General features: G+C 40.2%; 1 protein-coding gene across 2 annotated transcripts in view; it reads right to left on the reverse strand.

Moving 5' to 3' along the window:
- Nucleotides 1–21,352, reverse strand: part of slc12a5a (solute carrier family 12 member 5a) — a 185,283-nt gene that overhangs the window by 3,007 nt on the left and 160,924 nt on the right. For both annotated transcript variants that reach the window (XM_017479483.3, XM_017479484.3), the window contains exons 7-25: nt 20,002–20,249; nt 19,432–19,643; nt 17,664–17,828; nt 16,337–16,435; nt 15,919–15,976; nt 15,581–15,755; nt 14,208–14,326; nt 14,014–14,112; nt 13,543–13,662; nt 13,153–13,257; nt 11,625–11,793; nt 10,650–10,845; nt 7,192–7,361; nt 5,557–5,688; nt 5,267–5,374; nt 2,321–2,446; nt 1,726–1,916; nt 1,300–1,314; nt 993–1,126 (exon numbers count right to left, since the gene is read on the reverse strand). In XM_017479483.3, coding sequence (XP_017334972.1) covers nt 993–1,126; nt 1,300–1,314; nt 1,726–1,916; nt 2,321–2,446; nt 5,267–5,374; nt 5,557–5,688; nt 7,192–7,361; nt 10,650–10,845; nt 11,625–11,793; nt 13,153–13,257; nt 13,543–13,662; nt 14,014–14,112; nt 14,208–14,326; nt 15,581–15,755; nt 15,919–15,976; nt 16,337–16,435; nt 17,664–17,828; nt 19,432–19,643; nt 20,002–20,249 — 2,641 coding nt within the window. The remainder of the gene's footprint in view (nt 1–992; nt 1,127–1,299; nt 1,315–1,725; nt 1,917–2,320; nt 2,447–5,266; nt 5,375–5,556; nt 5,689–7,191; nt 7,362–10,649; nt 10,846–11,624; nt 11,794–13,152; nt 13,258–13,542; nt 13,663–14,013; nt 14,113–14,207; nt 14,327–15,580; nt 15,756–15,918; nt 15,977–16,336; nt 16,436–17,663; nt 17,829–19,431; nt 19,644–20,001; nt 20,250–21,352) is intronic.

Below are 21,352 nucleotides of genomic sequence, written 5' to 3' on the forward strand. Positions count from 1 at the left end.
TGTATTATTATTATTATTATTATTATTATTATTATTATTATTATTATTATCCATCCATCCATCCATCTTATACTGCTTACTCCTTTTCAGGGTCACAGGGAATCCTGGAGCCTATCACAGGGAGCATCGGGCACGAGGCGGGGTACACCCTGGACAGGGTGCCAGTCCATCGCAGGGCACAATCACATACACACTCACACACCCATTCATTCACTATGGACACTTTAGACACGCCAAACAGCCTACCATGCATGTGTTTGGACTGGGGGAGGAAACCGGAGTACCCAGAGGAAACCCCCGCAGCACGGTGGACATATTATTATTATAATATAATATATATAGCATATTATTATTACAGCGATTTCAATACCTTTAATAAATTGGGAAAAGAAAGAGAGAGACTTAGTGAGAGATGGAGAGAGGAATAAAACGAACACAAGTTAATTCACATACAGTAGATCAAACTATAGCATCAGATATACAAGCAGTGCTACTGACGCTGCAGGTGCTGAAACCAGTTGATATTGATTTTCAAAGATGTTATAAACCATAATACAGTGTTCCAGAATTCAGAGTATGAAACTGAACTGTTGGTGGCAGCAACCAGCAGTGTTACCAACAGAGTTAATAGTTATTACATTATCTAACCTCTACATTATTTATTACATATACTGAGGCACAGTGGTCCAGGGGGAAGTGTTGCTGCCTCACAGCTCACACATGTTCTCCTAATGTCCACATGGGTTTCCTCTAGGTTCTCCAGTTTCCTTCCTCCTCCTAAATACAGGTACATGTAGATAGATTGGTGTGATTGTGTGTGTGAATGGTGCCCTGTTATGGACTGGTGTCCCATCACATGACATGGTGTGTTCCTGCTTCACACCCAGTGTTCCTTGGATAAATTCCAGACGTTATGTTACCCTGAGCAGAATGAAGTGGATACTAAAGATGAAAAGGAGAAATTTTGAATACACAGTGCAATCATAGGATACAGTTCTCATCTCCAGTCCTATTCTTGGGTGGGCCAGGCATGTTGAGCAGGACCAACTTAGCCTCCCCAGATTTCTTCACGATTTCACCATTGAGTCTGAGAGCAGTGTGCATGCGTCTCACGTTGGACTGGTTTCTGTATGGAGAATGGAAAGAATGTCAGCTATTGTCATTAATGAAGACTGCAGCAATGTATCTTTATAACCTGTTAGATGCACCTGCACACTGGAAAAAGTGTGGTTTTGTGTGTGTGTGTGTGTGTGTGTGAGACAAGTGTGACAGTTAGAGACATAGAAATCTAATACTCACAGATTCTCCCACTCTCTGTAGCATGATAAACAGAAATATAAAAAAAGTATAAAAAAAATATATATATAGCACATAACACAAATCATTAAAGCAGTGCGATTACCCAATGCGATCTAGGTAAATCTATTTAAAAACATCTTTCAAGTTGACCATCAGTGTTAATTGAGAATCAACCCCCATTCTGATCCTTTTCTCCAGAAGATGGCACTGTAGCCCTGAGCTGGTGAATCGTCTACATGTTTTACGACTGTGGAAACAAGAGGCCATTTTCTAAGCAGTGAATATACGAGAACCTGCTGCTGATTATAGTTTACACCAAATGTACCATTTGTTGTGATCCTTCATTGCTCCTTGGACATAATCTCTGCTCTTGGGCATCTCTACTTGATATATAGAAGCAAAAATGGAGCGCATGGTGACACTCACGGTTTCATACTGAACAGGTCTTTGATGGCCCCAGGTGTGCCAGCTCCTGGCGGTTTGGGCTGCTCTCCATCACATTTGGCCTCGCTCCAGGTCATCTGGACAGCTGTGCTGGGAGTCACGACCTCAGTGGCAGGGGACTGTGGGGTGGCGGGTGTTGGCGGGTTAGTGCTCTTATCATGGATGAGCTGTTCCTGTGGAGGTTGGGATACAGTGACACACTGTAGAGGCAGGGCAAGGAACAACATGTACACATGGACAGTGTGAGGGCAAAGGTGGAAGAAGTAGGGAGATAACTGTTACATCTGAGGAAAAAATCACGAGTGATCATGAGTGAGAGTGCGAGAGAGGAATAGAGTTACATTTTTAACTATTCACAGTGCCACAAGATCATCAAGAGATTCTTGGCAGCAGACTTGAAAAACAAAACAAAAAGAAAAAAAAATATATCTGCCATGTTAGACCCAAAAGGCACAATCATTAAAAACACACAAATACAGTAGATATGTAAAGGATTAAAAAGGTGGAAACACTCTACATTTAAAACTAAGTTGATGTGTGATACCTTGTGTAAATTACTATATGATCAAGTGGTTACCTCCTCCTCCGGTTTATCCTCCTTGCTGCTGGATGCTCCTTCCTCAGTCACACTCAGATGGGTGTTGACTGTTGCTGGGTTCTTGCGACGAATCGAACCACGGGAACTATCAGTTATGCTTTGGATCTGCGTAAAAAAACAAACAAACATTCAACTCAGCTAGAGAAGATGTAGGAGAAACAGGGGCGGCTGGTATGAATGGGCTAGAAGTGCTATGCCCTCCTGTCTTTCCAAGATAATAAGACATCAATACAAACATCCACATCAAATTATTTGCTTTTAACAAATATCATACAGTGGATTATTTTGGATTTTTGTCGAACCAAAAATTGAAACAGCATCACCAATGATCACAAGACAAATACACAGAATGGTATGAAGAAGCAGGGCTGGGGCTGAGCTCATTCTAGCCCAGACTATAGATTCATGCATCAATGCCAGTTGTGTCAGGTGATTATGCAGAGTGAAACATCCTCTAGATTTTCTGTGGACTGTGGGCGTAAATTTTCCTGACACATCTGTAACACATCATCAGCAGTGACTGAGAAGGCACGAGTGAAATACAGTCACAGGTGTGATGAACATGTTGGAGGTGGATTATTTATGCTATCATCCTTTTTTTCTAAAAGTAGATAGACTAAGCACACCGTGTCCAATCAGGGTACAAATTACCCAACAGTACAGATGACAGAACCATAAATTTAGTGTTTTTAGTTTGATCAAAAGGGTTACAACTTTTCTGTTTGACATGTCTGTTATTTGGAGTAGAGCCTGGTAGAGCATTGAACATGTGAAAGCCAATCTGCCTTTAAAGTCCCCATGAAATCAAAATGGAAGTTTTGTGGATTTTGGTATGAATATGTTAGTCTTAAGGTTATCTATAAGCTAGTGTGCTCCAAAACAATGGCAAAATTTAGAAGATGTACTGAATGCATTCAAAATGAACAGTCTTTGACTACCACCAATACGAATCAACAATTTTGATGACATCTGCATTTCAGCTTCTCATCAGATTTTCTGTCCAATCAAAAGCTCTCTAGAATCTGAAGCGTATCACCCCCAACAGTATATAAATCACCTTGCTGAAGTTGCCAGTGCTGAGCGAGAGGAATCATATTAGCAAGCATGGGTCATAAATGTGCCTTTGGCTGTTTGAACGTGTGTGTTTTATTCAATTTTCCAACTGTAAATTGGTTGAGAAGGAAATGGATGGAATTCATTCACTTTGTAGGAGGAAATCCTCCATAAGTGAATCCAACGCATCGTTATTACTTGAGCTCGCATCCGTGGTACTAACTGTCAAGTTCGAGCCTGAGCTTTGAGGTAAGCTAAACGCTATAGGGTGCTGCAGGGATGATGAATTTTTGTAGGCCAACCCGGAAGTTAGCATCACCCTGGTTCCCTCGACAAAAAACCAATAGGATTTTTCCACTGGCTTTTGGATTATTGCAGAAAATGAGCTCTGTGACCAACAAAAGTTTATGATTCTTACACGCTTTGTTCATCAAGATAATCTTCACAAAAAGCTAAAGTTACGCTATAAACGAACTACACCATGGTCACATGACTTTGCTGTCACCACCACTAAGCTTCCGATAGAACTTATAGCACTGTAATTTGAAAAAAAAACACAAAACACTACAACTGGAAAATACGACAAACTGACAGATCTACAAGTTGGAAGGTTTGAGTTGGAATAGTTTGCAGGAGCGTGAGTATAAACACAATTAGCCTTTGCAGATGAGTTTTCCTGTTCAGTATGATGATGTTTAATGCCCCTGACAACCTCTGTAGTCCCATATGGCCAACTGTTAGCAAGCGCCTTTTTCAAGACATAAAACTTAACAAAATCACGAGTGGGGTATTACTGATGTATATTATGGTGTACAATAAAACGTGAAAATATCTTGAGCTTGTGTTAACCACAGACCTTATTTCAGGCATTTAACCAAAAACCCATTCAAAAAGCCCATTGACTTCAGGACAATGGAACCGGAAATGCTAAAATGCTCTCATTTCGGTGTTTTAGGACTCATTCCTGCACCCCTATATTGGCTATTTAAAAAGGGGGAGGAGCCACTCGATATGTCTCACCCTGACTTCCTGTTACAGTGGAAATTATGTCAACAGATCGAATAACGCTGCATGTTTCAAGGCATATCACAGGGACTTTAAGTGTATATGTAATTGTTTGCCATGTATGGCAAAGATAAGACCTTGTGATAGGATGCATTGCTCAACCTTAATAATTTATTCCTCGCACTATTGACAGATACTGTATTCGATTTTAGCTCCCACAGCTTACATCACAACCAGCCATCACTCAGCAGAAGTATTCCTGACCCAACCTCCTTGAACCATGCATGCTTGTGTCACCTTTTTTGAAAACTGGATACGCTTGCTCTAAAACCCAAAGTGGTCTTGACCACCTTCCTCTACCATTAGTAACATACATTTGAGCTTATGTTTAAAGTGATATGACTGAGTGTAATGACAAACATATTAACTGATTCAATATTGCGTAGTTGTTAAGAGACAATAATTATGACTAAGTCTGAATTCTTCAAGTATCACTTTAATCATAAGTAATGAAAATAAAAGCAGTTCTTGGTGGAGTATTCAGACATTTGGACTCGACATATTAGAATAGAAAAATCATTAAACAGTGCAGTGCTGAGGAACTCCTGGATGGAGATGGGAAATGCGGCTCTAGGCAGGAATAGCTAAGTGGTGATTTGCAAATCCTACGATACCATAACACAATTATATTTTTGTTTTGCTTCATTTGCATGATAGCGGTGTAACAACTGCTAACAGTAGACCTCTCCTGAGGGACAGAATAGCTGGAAAGTAAATTCATTTAGCTCAGACTGATGGACACATTCGCTCCAACTGTGTGTGTGTGTGTGTGTGTGTGTGTGTTTCAAGAAGTGTGTGTGGGCTTGCCTCACGCTCACGCTCTGTCTTGGTGAGATTGATCTGCTTGAGGATCTGAGAGCGCTGTTCCATCATCAGGGTCTTCTCATAGGTGTAGGCTGAGATGTCGCTGTCATGCTACAGAGAAGAACAAAGGAAAAGCTCTCAGAATGTGAAGACAATTACAAAAAAATATTCAAAAAATAGATAATGAGTAAGAGGGAGACAAAATCTAAAGACAGTTTAATTGCAGAAGGGAAAGAGAAGTGGATAGAGAGAGAGAGAGAGAGGGAGAGAGGGAGAGAGGGAAGGATTCTCACCATCTCCACTACTTCCATCTGGGCCTCTATACGCAAGTGGTAGAGGAAGGTGGTCAAGTCCTTCTTCATCTGAATAGAGTTATCATCCATCTGGGCCACAGTGAAGATGCGCATCTTGCACTTCCTCCACACCTTCATATCACACACACACACACACACACACACACACACACACACACACACACACACACCATGACTGACTATATAGTACATAGTATGTATAGTCAATGTACTTTATTACATGCTTATTTGTATGTTATAGTTATCAATATAGCTCTTTATATTACATTATAATTATACATGCTTTGAATTTGAAAAATAGTTTCTTTGTAGAACTCTACTACAGAGGTTTCATTTTTTCAAAAGGTTTTAGCCAAAATGACTTTAGAAAGCTAGAACCATTAATGATTTAACAAACCCTGGTGGAACCCTTTTCTCTTAGGGCTGTATCCAGCGTTGAATTTAGTGAAGAGTTACACACATCGATTACACACATCATTATTCAAACGTATATTAGGAGACGAATCGCATATGTAACTACAGACTTACGTGCAATTCAGAGAGATGCGTGGGACTTGTCCAGAGCTTTCCAGGAGTAACAATGCTATTTCTGTATTCCCTTCACCAGTAATAAATTACTCCATCTTGGAAAAATCACTGCCAGTGTTCTTTCAAAGCACAGAGTGTTTTTTTTTTTCTCTCACAAGAGCATTATCTGGCTGAACTGGACGCTTGCAGATTCAAGACTGAGATGGGGTGGAGTGAAGGGGCATTGGGGGCGTGTCAATAAAATGACTGACAAGATGTCCATCCAAACACAGACAAGTATTCTGTACTTGAAGGAAGGATTCCAAATGGGTTTTGTTTGCAGCCATGTAATACACTTGTGCTGAAACCATGGCTTAAACCATTTTTTAAATCTATAATTTCTACATATTTCTTCCATTATTTGTACTAGTAAGAAATGAAAATGATTGACTATTACACCTTTAAATTTGAACCAAATTTGCAGTGAATATTGTGATCATTTCTACTAGGATTATTAATGCAGCAATATACTGGAAATATACTAGACTCCTAATAGATGTTTATGTGAATCCTTGCCATCTTCACATATTCCTATATCGTATATTACAAGAAAAAAATGATCTGCTTCATCAGTCTGCTTCTTCTTTCCAAGTGTTTTTCTGGCTTAAGGTTGAATGCTTGTGTTTAAAGGGGTTGGTCTAGATTTGTGGTCACCATCCCTCTTCCTTAAGATCTTCCTTAAGGCAATGATTAGATGGTCAGGTGGGCACGATTATGGTTGGAGCTAAAGTCTTCAGATAGGTGGATCTCCAGGAACAGGATTGGTGACCACTGGTCAACATGCTATTGAAAAGACAGTCTCACACACTTTGAAAAATCTGGCAACCTCTGAGGTGTGATATACACACAGGTAATCTGAACAGCAATCCCTGAAAATCAACTGCACAACCCATCTCTGAATATGATGAACTTTCCCAGGAGTGAATATTGACATAACTTTTAAACTTCACCAACTCAAAAGCCTGAGTATGGCCTTAAGGGTGTCTCATTATACTACCAGTATTATAGAATAAAACAATGCAATGGTACAGGAGTCAGCATGCTAACCTTGTGGTGGCGCAGGAGGAAGGGCAATAGCATGAGCATGCCGCCATCATGAACAATCCACCACACATCGATGTAACCTTCAGTGAAGCGCTCACCATTTGATGGGAATGCTGCAATATTCTTAGCCACCAGCAGGGCTTTACTTGCAGCTGTGGTCTCTCTGACCAACTCTACAAAACAGAACAGATAGTTTCGGTAATATAACAAATACTACCTTCTTTTGATGTATATTATAATGCATTTTACTAACTGTAACAAATTGTATACAATATATAGTAATAGTTCAAACCTGCCTAAACCATTTAAACCACCTCGCTAATCAGTTCCTATAGAATCAGATGCTAGTAATAACATGCAAATAAATTTCCGGGACATATAGTAAGGTTTAAAAGTGCACTATAAAGAATCTGTTTTCATTTAAAACTTGTACAATATTTATTCAGCTTAGACATCTTCTCAAGAAAACTTTATTACAACTGAGAAAAATTCATCGTTGATTGTGAAATTAACACAATCATCAATGAAGTTGAATATATACAGTAAATATCCTGTTCACACATTTGTGTCATTGTTTTAAATTGTTGTGATGCCATGTATTTTGTCCAAGTTCTTCGTATTTAAGTAAAGGATAACGCACTGACAGCCATTTTTTAATGAATAAAACATGACATGGCTGTAAAAGGACAATAATTAACGATAGTGTGAATAATCAACAAAACAGGGTTACTGTTACGTCACCAAAGCTGATTAGTTTCCAAGAACATCCATCCATCCATCTTCTATACCGCTTTATCCTTTTCAGGGTCATGGGGAAACCTGGAGTCTATCCCAGGGAGCACTGGGCACAAGGCGGGGTACACCCTGGACAGGGTGCCAATCCATCGCAGGGCACACTCACACACACATTCAACCCCTTTACTGTTTTTTTTTATTTTTAAAAAAGGTGTGTATCCATGTTTCCTAATACTGACTGTGTGAGCTAGCGTTTGGCAGAATTGAGAGCCGTCAGCCAATAAGACACGAGAATTTCCACGTGTTTTCCTGTACACCCTGTCTGATTGGTCTCTCCTCCATTCACTGAAGATATAAAATTACAGCCGGTCTTCTTTTACTGACGTTCAGCTACATAGTGACAAAGTGCTCCAAGTGGAGAATTATTCTGGGCTAAAGAAAAAATCTTCGTGGCAAAACGTGATTTATTTTAAAAATGTATTTTACTTAATATTGTTTTCCTAACAATAATTTTGTAACGCAAGAAAGTTAATTATATTGACATCAGTAACTGTAATCAAATGACATAAATTTAAATGCGTTACATTACTGCGTTATCAGAAAACGTAATTAGATATACCCAACTCTGGTGTGGATCTGGTTTACACAATTGATTCCAGTAAACTCTATGGATTTTTTGGTGTATTTACACACTGAAAAAAAGTTAATTGAATTTACTCCACTTACTTTACTACACATGACTGAATTGATTTGCATTAATCATGTGTATTAAAAATCCTGGAATGAAATTCTCCATGCAGCCACTACAGCTCAGGATCGAACCCAGGACCCTGTGTGGCAGCAAAGACATCCACTGCACTACCACACCACACAGGAATTAGTTAAGTTAATTTAAAACTTTTCAGTGTCAACACATTCCCATCTTTTCTGTGTAGCTCTTCTAGACAAACCCAGTTTCTGTTGTAAATTGTTGATTGTGCTTGTCTATTAACAACTATTTGTAAATACTGTCTATCTACATCTGTTTATGCTGTCTACGTCGCTGATTTAGATGTTAAATTCACCTCCGGACTGTGAATCGATTGTTTGACTATCGACTTGTACGGCTTTTCTCCAGACTCGGGCTGGGAGGAGCCAACATAGTATTACTTACAATTCGTTCGTTAGATCTTTGATAATGAAGGCCTTCAGGAATCACTCGCAAAACAGGCTCACAACATACATCCTTCTTTAAGTTGTTAAGTTGTACGTTATTCACTAAGATTCATTGTTATTGGGAAACCCGCTTCAGATTTGAGATTTCAACAGTGCTGAGGTATAACACAAAATAAAACCTGATAAGTTAATTAGAACTAGTCCACTGCTTACATTGATACTTACTATACTGATGTTAAATGAATTTCAAAGCTTTATTTAATAAACATAGTCCACTGGCACAACATAGCATGATACAGAGCTGCATAGCAACATAAACACGAGTAGACTAATCTATTTAGTGTTAAATATCAATTCCATTTGAGAGAAAGTGAATAGATCTTTTTTGTTGCAAGGTTATTATTTATAGGTGATTGACAGTGACTATTAACAGAATGATATTAGAGATGTGGAACAGAAGGATCCAGTAGGCATTTATACAGCTTTAGCAGTCTGTTACATCAAGAAATAACAGTCCTCCAACCAAACAGACCTGACCAATCAGAATTGAGCAATAATCCAGTATAAATGCTGTTGCCTTTTAGATGTACAATGTGTTATCACTACTGATTACTGCTTTTATTGTTATATTAATGAATAATCATCTCATCTTTTTATAATAAAAAAAATCCATCCATCTATATCGCTTATCCTTCAGGGTCTTGGGGAACCTAAAGCCTATCCCAGGGAGCATGGGGCACAAGACAGGGTACACCTGTAATCCACCGCAGGGCACACTCACATACACGTTCACACACCCATTCACACACTACAGACACTTTGGACATGCCAATCAGCCTACCATGCATGTGTGTGGACTGGGGAGGAAACCCCTGCAGCACGGGGAGAACATGCAAACTCCACATACACAGGGCCATGGTGGGAATCAAGCCCCAGACCCTGGCAGTGTGAAGCGAACGTGCTAACCACTAAGCTACCGTGGTCCCCCATCCAGCTATTCATTTTCCACACCACTTAACCTTCACAGGGGAGCCTGGATCTTATCCCAGGGAACTTGGGGCAGAAGGCTGGGGACACCCTGGATGGTGTGCCAACCCATCGCAGGGCACAATTGCACACCCATTCACACAATCTACGGACAATTTGAAAATGGCAGTCAGCCTACAATGCGTGTCTTTGAACTTCGGGAGGAAACCAAAGTACCCGGAGGAAACCCCCGAAGCACGGGGAGAACATGAAAACTGCGCACACAGCGTGGAGGTGGGATTTGAACCCCCACCCCTGGAGGTGTGACTGGTTACTGTTAAACATCAAATGAGTAAAATTTTGTACCATTATTATAACTCATCTACCGGTTTATTATAAATGATGAAATCACCAGTTTCTGTCAATTGATTTAGATTTTGCTCCTTACTGTGTTTCAGTTGATTTAAGCTCTGCTTTTATGCCACTATGGAGGTCCAGTGACGATTATTTAAGCCCCTTTCTATTGTATGTTAACCTTTAGCCACAATCAAACATACAATGTGTAGTCTCTTCATGTGAACTAGAACTGGGCTACAGTGACTCACCAATGAAGTTCCTCCAGAGCTGATGATCTTCAGCCTGCTTCCAGTTGCGTGGCCAGCTGAGGAGCACAGTGTTATGCTGGAGGCCTCCGAGTCCACTGACCTGCACCAGGTGTGAGGTGGCATCACGGATGTTGGAGGAAACCACCACCTGGCAGAAGCCTTTCACCTTCTCTGTTTCCATTAGCTTCTTCAGGGACTGTGAGGATGAGAAGAAGAAAATGGGTTAATTTCTGTAGTTCATTTCCCAATTAGTATTTTACATTTTGAATTTAAATTTGTGCAATTGCACTATGAATGTTTTCAGATTAAACCCAAGCCGTCATTTTTCAGAAATAGGCTCACAAAAGCATTTTTTAATACTCTGGGATCTAAATGACAGATTGAGTGTAAGTGGATGTAAGTGTTCACAGATGTAAGTGCAAAATAAGATGTAGAGGAAATGTGGCATGGATAAAATGCACTTTTTGATCATTTTGGTCATTTAACTCATTGCTACCCATGGACTGAACATAATCACTTTTTGTCATGTTTCGAAGCCCTGTTGTATGTCGAGAGGGATTAACACAACCCAACAGTTAAATTAGACAAACTTTGGCAGTGTTACATTTTATAATCTTTCATTTACTAACCACTGAGCTACCACTGCCCTCAGCTGTTGTCCATGGGCCTCGTGCTTATCCAGAGCATATCTTAATCCCATCGTACTGTGTAAAAGCACAGTGGCTACGTGTCCAGCGTGAGCCAGTTGGTGGTTTCCTCCAACATCTTCGATGCCACCTCACACCTGGTGCTGGTCAGTGTGCTCAGAGACCTCCAGCACAATACCGTAATGGCTGAAGATCATTAGCTCTGGAGGAACCTTAACCCTTAACCCTCAACTGCTCACATGAATGTAAGTTGCTCTGGATAAGGGCATCTGCCAAATGCCAACTGTGTGTGTGTGTGTGTGTGAGCATGTGTGCGTGTGTGTGTTACCTGTTCGGCTTGTTGGGCCAGAGGGTGATCATTCAGGAAGGTTCCAGTTAGTGCAGTGCCCACAATGGTGAGTCCTTTCCCTGCTTTCAGCTGACTGGTCAGAGACAGCAGGCGAGGCTGTTCAACATTCTGCTCTGCATCCACACTGACCAGTACCAAGATCTGAGGTCTGGAGGGAGAGAGAGAGAGAGAGAGAGAGAGAGAGAGAGAGAGAGAGAGAGAGAGAGAGAGAGAGAGAGAGAGAGAGAGAGAGAGAGAGAGAGAATATCAGATCATGGCACGTTTTTGCTTGTCTTTGAAATTTGTGTGATGGTTTCCCCTGTGACATATTACTTTTATATTTACATTTAGCAGATGCTCTTAACTAAAGTGACTCACAGAAGTGCATTTAAGTCTCTGTTGAAAAACATATTCTCAATCAAATACAAATAGGCTGTTGAATCCATCTATCTATCAACCTGAGTAAACACAAAATACAGTTTTTAAATGATAATGTTATTTATTGAAGCAAAAATGTTATCCAATACCAACTGGGCCTGTGTGAAAATGTATTTGACCCCATAGTTACTAATTCCCCAAATCTATGAAATTGCATTAATAATGGGGTTCAGCTGGACTAGACACAACCAGACCTGATTACTACAAACCCTGTTCAATCAAATCAACACTTAAATAGAACTTTATCAACAGCATGAAGTTGGTTAAAAGGTCTTACCCAGTAACACACTATGGCAACATTGAAAGAAATTCCAGAAATGATGAAATAGAAGGTGATTGAAATACATCAGTCTGGGAAGGGTTATAAAGCTATTTCAAAGGTTCTGGGACTCCAAAAAACCACAGTGAGAGCCGTTATCTCCAAATGGAAAAACTCAGCACAGTAGTGAACCTTCCCAGAAGTGGCCGACCTTCCAAAATTCCGCCAAGAGCACAGCAACGACTCATCCAGGAAATCACAAAAGAGTCAAGGACAACATCAAAGGACCTACAGGCCTCTCTTACGTCAATACAGATCACTGTTCATGACTCCACTATCAGAAAGGCACTGGGCACAAACGGCATCCAGTGGCAAGGTGAAAACCACTGCTAGCACAGAAGAACATTAACGCTTGTCTATATTTTCCCAAAACACACCTTGCTGTTCCTAAAACCTTTTGGGAGAATGTTCTGTAGACTGATGTAATTTGGTTGCAGTTATTGCTGCTGAAGGTGGCACAACCAGATTTTATGTTGAAGGGGGTAATTAATTGTTCACATCGGTGATAGGTGTTTGATAACATTTTTTGCTTCAATAAAAATAAATATGTAAAAACTGTGTTGTGTGTTTGCAATTGTTGATCTAAAACTATTTAGTATGAGATATACACAAAATCAGGGCAAATCCTTTTGCACAGCACTCTATCTATCTATCAACTGAAGACAAAAAAAATGCCACTGTAGTCTTGTGAGCACTTAACTATCAGTCTCTGCATGTATGTGTGTGAGTATACAAGTGTGCTTGCTTGTGTATGTGCCTTTCAACCCTCACCTCCAGTTCTTTGTGTGTGGTGGTCCTTCTTCCAGCCTCATCAGTGCGTAGCGTGCTGCGCTCAGGGACAGCCCCCGTATCCCATCACCCCACTCTTTCTCTGCCCTGTCAACAACCGATTGCAACCCAAATTAGCACGAACACACACAAACGCACACACACACACACACACACACACACACACACACAAAATGCTGTAATCCTCTCAGGCACGCCTCACTTTCTAAACCCCAGTCATCAGGTCACAGCTCAACTTGACTTTCGACACTAACTAAATCAAATCCTGGATCAAGTTCTGGCTGGTTAGGATTAGACTGGAGCAGAATTCCTGCCACATCGAGTGCCAAAAACCTGTTCTTCCCAACTCCGTCACAATCACGTTCCACTCACCCCCGGAATTCGATATACTTGTAGATACAGCTGGCGATTACCATGGCAACGATGGCATAGTACCAAGAGCAGATGAACATGAGCGAGAGACACAGGCTCATGCCCAGGAATGACAGAGCCCTGCAGAGACAGAAGAAAAGAGACATATTTAATATTCGTCTGAAGTAGTCTCAAGTCTGAGAAGTCAAGTTTTGTGATGGCGACTTCATTTATTTACCCAAATAGTGGGTGTACTTCGTGTAATGGCGAAAGGATAAATTCTGCATTAACGATTTATTTGACTTTCTAAAAAGAAATGACTGGCTTTGAAATACACTTCATTTCCCCAAATGGAAAGGTGACTCAAATCATGGCTCTGTTTCTCCAAGCAAACATCACCAGCCAACATCTATTAGCTAATACTCTACTCTTTCTAGAATTCACTCCAGCTCTTGTTTGCCCTGTGTGTATGTGTGTGTGTGTCATGCACACCAGTGGTAGTATTTGAAGCGAGGTCTCCAGTTGGGGGTCCGTAACAGAGTCTGTACAGCGCAGGCCAGGTTCACAAACATATAGCACATCAAGAAGAACCTGCAGAGAGGGAGAACATAAGACAATAATGTAATTATTACAGTGATGCAATTATGGTACCGCTGTAGTGTGTGATTACAATGAGTGACGTTTACATCGAGAGGATTGGAGCGACTGAGTCCAGAGAAGCAATAAGGATTCCGCTCTCACAGATGCAGGCAGTCAGGAGCAGAGCCCAGGTGGGTTCCCCGTTTGCTTTGCCATGGCCGAATACCTATAACACACACACACACACACACACACACACACACACACACACAGAGATATAAAACCTGCCCCCCACACCCATAAACACTGTAAACTGGCTTGTACGAGGTGTTTTGTTTGTGTAATATGTACATAAATGAATTTCTCTTTTTCTTTTCCCGCTCCACATTTTTGCAATCTAGTTCCGTGTGGAAATTAGCTTCTGGAAGGAAAAGATCATATTTAAATAGAAATTACCACATAAAAAAAATTACATGCCTGGGTTCAAATAACAAATAATTAAGCTCTGTGTTGTACTTTTCTGTACTGGTGCTATTTAATTTAATTTATTTATTTTTTAAAAAAATTTGGTTAATATCCTTAAAAAGTATTTACTTTTTCTTTTTAATTCAGTTTACGAAAAAGTCACATGGACAACCACAAAATAAATGTTATTTTAATTACGCATTTATTATACAGAGTTAAGCAATATTCGATATACTAAAATATACCATAAATCCAATTACTTACTAGTCTCACATAGAGTAAAACAGAATACTTACATTTTACTTGTACACCTTTAATTACACCTTAAACATTTAGCCTTTTCAGGTGATACATGATGTGAACTTGGATTGAATGCCTATATTGTCATTGCACAGCTGTACAACGAAATTCTAGTGCAACTCCTTGTGGTCAAAGTATCACACAACAAGCAAAACTCGACCTAGCGACAAGAATAGAAAAAAAAAGCAATAGAAAGTATATTGCGCAATACCATGTGTAATGTCCAATTTATAATGCATTGCACAGTCCCATATGTAATATGTATTGCATAAGCTCCATAACTTTCATGTATCCCCAGATAAAATTCATCACTACTTATTGAATTAATTTATCCTGGTTAGGGTCACTGTGGATCTGGAGTCTATTCCAGGAACACTGGGTGTGATGTGGGAATACACTCTGTATGGGATGCCAGTCAGTTGCCAGGCACCACACACAGATTTACACACTCACTCACACCTAAGGACAATTTAGAGTCACCAATCCACCTACTGCTAGTTTTAGTAGGTGAGAGAATACTGGAAAGCCCAGAAGAAATCCATGTGGACATGGAGAGAACATTCAAATCTTCATACAGGCTGTAACCCCAGCTCAGGATCAAACCCTGGAGCTGTAAGGTGGCAACAGTACCCACTGCACCACTGTGCCTCCTGGAGACTAGTTTAAAAAAAAAAAAAGAATACTATAATAAATGTTGTGTACATGTGTGACTCACTCTAAGAAATGGCACTATCCCATCCCTGGCTATGGCCTGCATAAGACGTGGAGCACCGGTCAAACTCTGAAGCCCCGCCCCACAAGTGGAGAAGAAAGAACCGAAGACGATGACCCAGGGAGATGGCCATGCCAGTGTACCTATCACCAGATTCCCTCTTATGGCCTCACCAAATCTGCAAAAACACACACACACACACACACACACACACACACACACACACACACACACACACACACACACACACACACACAGTCAGGGAGGTGCTGCTGTTAATGCTACATGATATATACATTCATGTTTATGACAAATTTAAAAAATACATGATGAAAACTTACTTGTCCCTCAGGACTGTTCCCTCGATGCAGGCACCGAACATCACTACACTGGACATGTCTGAGAGGCTGAGTTAGAGAAAGACAATTGCTTACTTCTCCATTTAATCAAACCCCTGTGAGAAAGACAGCTGATACAATATAACAGTTTAATTTGACATCCAATGATGAGTAAATGTACTGGGGAGGAATATGGTGGGGTTCATGGGAATTTATCAGATCCTTGATAAAACTGGTACTGAAGTGTTGATAATATAAGTTCACACTTCAGACACACTGATAATTGTAAAGTTCTCCTTTAACAAGTAAAACATTTTATGTTGTATATCCATTAGAACAGGCGCTGTGTGTGTGTGTGTGTGTGTGTGTGTGTGTGTGTGTGTAAGCATGTGCATGGCGTGTGGTTTATGTGTAAGGATACAGATGAAGGACGTGGTGCTGATGGCCAGAATTGTGCCAATGGGGATGGACTTCTGAGCATCCCGCAGATCACCGGAGCGGTTCGAGCCAGCCATGATGCCTGTTACATACATACAAAGATAGACAAACACATTTATGATTCTGTGACTGCTACAGAGATTTTTAAAGCATGTTTTAGTTTCTTGTAAGACTATATGAAATGGCCAATTAGATCAGTGGGTGGGCAATATCACAAAATACAAAACATGAAAAGTTTATGTTGTGTAATATGTACAAGAAATGGGAAATTCCAAGTATACAGTGTTTGGTTGGAAAATCCAAGAATTCCTCATTTACAATAATTATATCAAATCAGTTTAAAGTATTTTGTTTATGTGGTTTTTTTTTTTCTAATTTAATTACAGTGGTGGAAAGCACAAGCCACCATATCAGAGTTATTATATTGATTACTGATTGTTGATATATTGTTTATCTTATAATTATTAGCATGTATTCCTGAATAATCAAAATCACAATAACCCCAAAACAAGTAGGCCAATATATAATATAAACCTGGACATAATGTGTTCTGTCAGTGGAAAGGCGGTCCCTCCAGGATTTCACGATTTTGCAATCGTGGATATTAACGCGAAATAAAGGAAATGGCAATATTTGCAAGAGCTTGCAATTTTTCAAAATGACCGCAGATTTGGGCCAAGACACGTCATGTGACGTCATCACAACCCGCCATGTGATGCCTTCACAACGTGTACTCAGCCAAAGCCCACTTTGATAAAATTGCATCGAACATGAGTACAGATAAAAGGTCTCATTTACCAACAAACATCACTGTGAAAGACCATGCAAAACAATTTCGTGCAATTTTACCAATTCAAGTACTTTTCTGCGAAAACCCCCCCACAAAATCTCCTCATATTGAATTGCAAATTTTCAATAAAAGCTGCAGCAAAATCAAGCATTTTTGGCTGCAACAATAAAAAAAACTCACTGAAATCCTGTATGGACGGGAACGTGCTAGAAAGCTCCCTTTATAAACAGACAAAGTACACATTTAAATAGTGTTCATGAAATAATTCTGTTGTTGGGGGAGTCTATGGGATTTATGCTACAGTAAAGGGGTCCCTGGCTACATAGTCCACAGAGGCAAAGATGAGGGCAATCCACAGTGACATCCACTGATATTCCTTACTTGCGACAGTAAAAAGAATTTTGTGCTTCCCCCTAAGAACAGATGCAACTAATGTAGCAAATAAATGGATAAAACTTAATAGTTTTTCTCTCACCATTAGCATGTTTATGTGACAAGATTCAGCAATGTAATAACTGACCAGTAACTGAAGGGAAGTAGATCCCAACCAAGAGTGTGAAAAAAGTGGTGATGTCAGATAGCACATAGGCTTTAGTGTTGGTGGGCAGAGCGTCTGGCTCCTCCACAGAAGGAAGGGTCTTTTCCAGAAAAACACCCTTTTCCATGTAATTCCCAAACAAGTTCTCTGAGAGAGTAAGTAGAAAAAAAAAAAAGAAAAGATAAGATAGATTGAAAGTGTTAGTAATGATGAGAAAAATGTACAGTATATACAAAGACAGAATTAGAAGACAGAAGGATAAATAGATACAGGACATTTTTATATGTAGTTTAGTTTATAGTGCCTATTAATAAAGTTAATATACTTGAACAAAACCACAAGGAAAATTAGCTCCTTTTTAAAAAAAAAAAACAAAAAACAGAAATATCATGATGTGATATTCTTTTGTGGTAAAAGTAAGTACACCCTTGGCCTCAGAAGCTAGTATTACTTCTTGTAGGCATTTTGCATAATTATCCACCAGTCTTTGACATTCGCTTGATGGAAGTTTTGACCACTCTTCCATGCAATATTCTTTCAGTTGCAAGATGTTTGAGGGTTTTCTTGCATGTACCACCCGTTTCAAATTCCCACACAACATTTCAATGTGATTCAAATTTGGGCTTTAACTAGGCCATTCCATAAGCTTCCATTTCCTCTTCTTGAGCCATTCCTTGGATTTGCTAGTGTGCTTAGGATCATTATCCTGTTTAAAGGTCCACATTCAGAATTCTGCAGAATTCATTGTTGAATCAATGAATGCAAGCTGTACAATCCCTGAGGCAGCGAAGCAACCCTAAACCATTTCCACCAGAATGCTTCACAGTGGGTATGAGGTGCTTCTACTGAAAAGCTGTCTTTGGTCTGCGCCAAACATGTCTGCTGTTACTGTCACCAAACAACTCTATCTCTGATTCGTCTGTCCAGAGTACATTATTCAAAAGGCCTGGTCTTTGCCTATATGCTCATTGGCAAACTGTGGTCTTGCTCAAATGTTCTATTCAGACAGCAAAGGCTTTTTCCTGGCAAGTGTCCCATGGAGGTTAAATTTGTACAACCTCTTTCTGATTGTAGAAGCATGCACTTTGACCCCAACAGTTGCAAGACGTATTAGCAGATCATGTGATACATTTTTGGGGTTCTTGGTGACTTCTTTTTGCATCAGGTGGTCTGCTCTTGGCCGGGATGGCCAGTCCTTGATAAATTGGCAGTCATTTGAAATCTGCATCACTTATTTTATTTTCCTTACAGTGGAATGATGTATTTCAAAGAATTTGGAGATCTTTTTAAATCCCTTTTTTTTTCTGAAGGCCCTATAGAACTCTTTGAATCTTGGCATGATGACACCACACACCTCAATAGTAAAGGGAACACCAGACACTAGATATGAGAGGGGTATAAATAAGACAGGTTCCACCTACATTCCCTAAGCAGGTTCTGATAACTGACACCCAATCTTGAACACCTGATTCTAATTTTATGGATTTGAAGGTGTGATAAATACAGGGGTGTACATACTTTTTCCATGTGATTGAGCTGTTTTTTTTTTCTTTGTTAATATAAATTGTGAAAATGACTACAAAATGACTATTTTATTTGTGGGGTGTATCAACTTTATTAATGGGCACTGTTTCAAAGAGTATCAAATGTTTGCTTGTCCAAATATGTCAAAAAAAGCAACAATTTCCATGGGTTATACTTTTTTTTTTCACATAACTGTATGGCTTAATCTGTGTGCATACATGTATACCTCTCAGAGTACCACTAGTGATGCCGGGAATGCCCTGTATCTCCGTCACATTGTTGTTGGCGAAGTAGCTGTCACAGGTGGCATTGAGGAACTCTGAGTCACAGAAAAGACTCCAGAGTTTGGTAGTGACTGTAATATTGTCTCTCTCAATCACTTTAGCACACACATCAAAGCCTTTCCACACTAGAGTCCGGTTCCCTAGAATGCACACCCTGGATGAGATTCAGATAGAAAAATTATTATGACACTGTAGTGGGGTAATTCATATAATCATGAAGGCTATGAGAATTGACTGTTAAGACAGTAAACTAGTGCTGGTAAGAGAATTGCCTAGAGGTGGACACTGTGTTTATGTGAAAAGTGAAACTGCAGAGAGCGTTTAATTTTTTACTGGGCACATATGAAATGAGGTTGCTACAGCAAAATGCTATCTGGGAGCTAGATCCCAGTTGTATGCAAACTGAGCAGTCTAATACCTTTATAACATTGTATATGGATATTTTCACCATTTTACTTTTTCAGAAAGTCCAAAACGGAAAACTAGAAAAGCAGCAGGGTCCAGGTACTTACGGGAGCACAGGTGGTTCAAAGGCAGTCTTGATGACTCCGGCATACACCGCCAGGATGGAGCAAATAACGCAGGCCAGGAAAACCAGCGCCAGTTTATTGACATACTTCACACCCACAAACACCACCACGGCCATAAAGGTCAGCACCAAGGTGCCATACACTCGCATGTTATTCAACATGGCCGCCTCTGCTTCTGGCCCCTCCAAATCCTCCATCTTAAAGATGGCTGCCTGCGGCACAATGTAGATCTGAAACCATGAGCAAAAGAGAGCATCAGAGAGACAGTGGATATAAGAAAATGGTATGACCCAAAAATAAATGAAAAAGTAACAATGTAACATAAAAGTAAACACAGTCGATATACAGTATCTCACAAAAGTGAGTACACCCCTCACATTTTTGTAAATATTTGATTATATATTTTCATGTGACAACACTGAAGAAATGACACTTTGCTACAATGTAAAGTAGTGAGTGTACAGCTTGTGTAACAGTGTAAATTTGCTGTCCCCTCAGAATAACTCAACACACAGCCATTAATGTCTAAACCGCTGGCAACAAAAGTGAAAATGTCCAAATTGGGCCCAAAGTGTCAATATTTTGTGTGGCCACCATTATTTTCCAGCACTGCCTTAACCCTCTTGGGCATGGAGTTCACCAGAGCTTCACAGGTTGCCACTGGAGTCCAGTGCGGTGGACGTAAGTACAGAGAGCCCTTACTGGACACAGAAGGTGCGTCCTCTCTTGTTCCGGTGTGAGGAACGGAAGAGGGCATAAAGCCTACAACACCACAGGCTGGGCAGCTGATGTAGGCACTTTAGGAATAGGAAGGCCTAGGATACAGGAAGGCCTTGGGTAATCCAGGGGCAAAGTCATGGCAGGAAGGGGCGACAGATAGAGATTGTAGATCTCCTACTCGCTTGAGATAGAGCGACGCCGAAGCTAATAGAGGCTGACGCCGTGGTTCACAGGTGCTGTATATATATCACGCGATGTGCTTAATTGCCACGTCACCTGATCACGGCAGGCCTATAAATAGGCATGATTTTACACAAGTTTCAGATGTTGGTCGCACGCAAGGGCGCTCCCCATAGTGTTATGCTAAACGCAATGTCTTGTTCCCTTCTCAGGGAACAGGGTTACATTCTTAACCCAGATGTTTTCCTTAGCCAACCCATTTGGTGTCTGTTGCTATTGGCTATGCCCAATGCTTGTGCAATGCTTCTGATTTCATTTCCTCAGCTTCAAAATGGCTTGCTTTTCTCTCATAGACAGCTCTCTGGTCTTCATGTTGGCTTATCCTTTTAACAAGTGCAGTCTTCACAGATGAAACTGAAGGCTAAAACCAAAA

This window comes from Ictalurus punctatus, chromosome 11 (assembly GCF_001660625.3).
Source record: "Ictalurus punctatus breed USDA103 chromosome 11, Coco_2.0, whole genome shotgun sequence".
Lineage (NCBI taxonomy): Eukaryota > Metazoa > Chordata > Actinopteri > Siluriformes > Ictaluridae > Ictalurus > Ictalurus punctatus.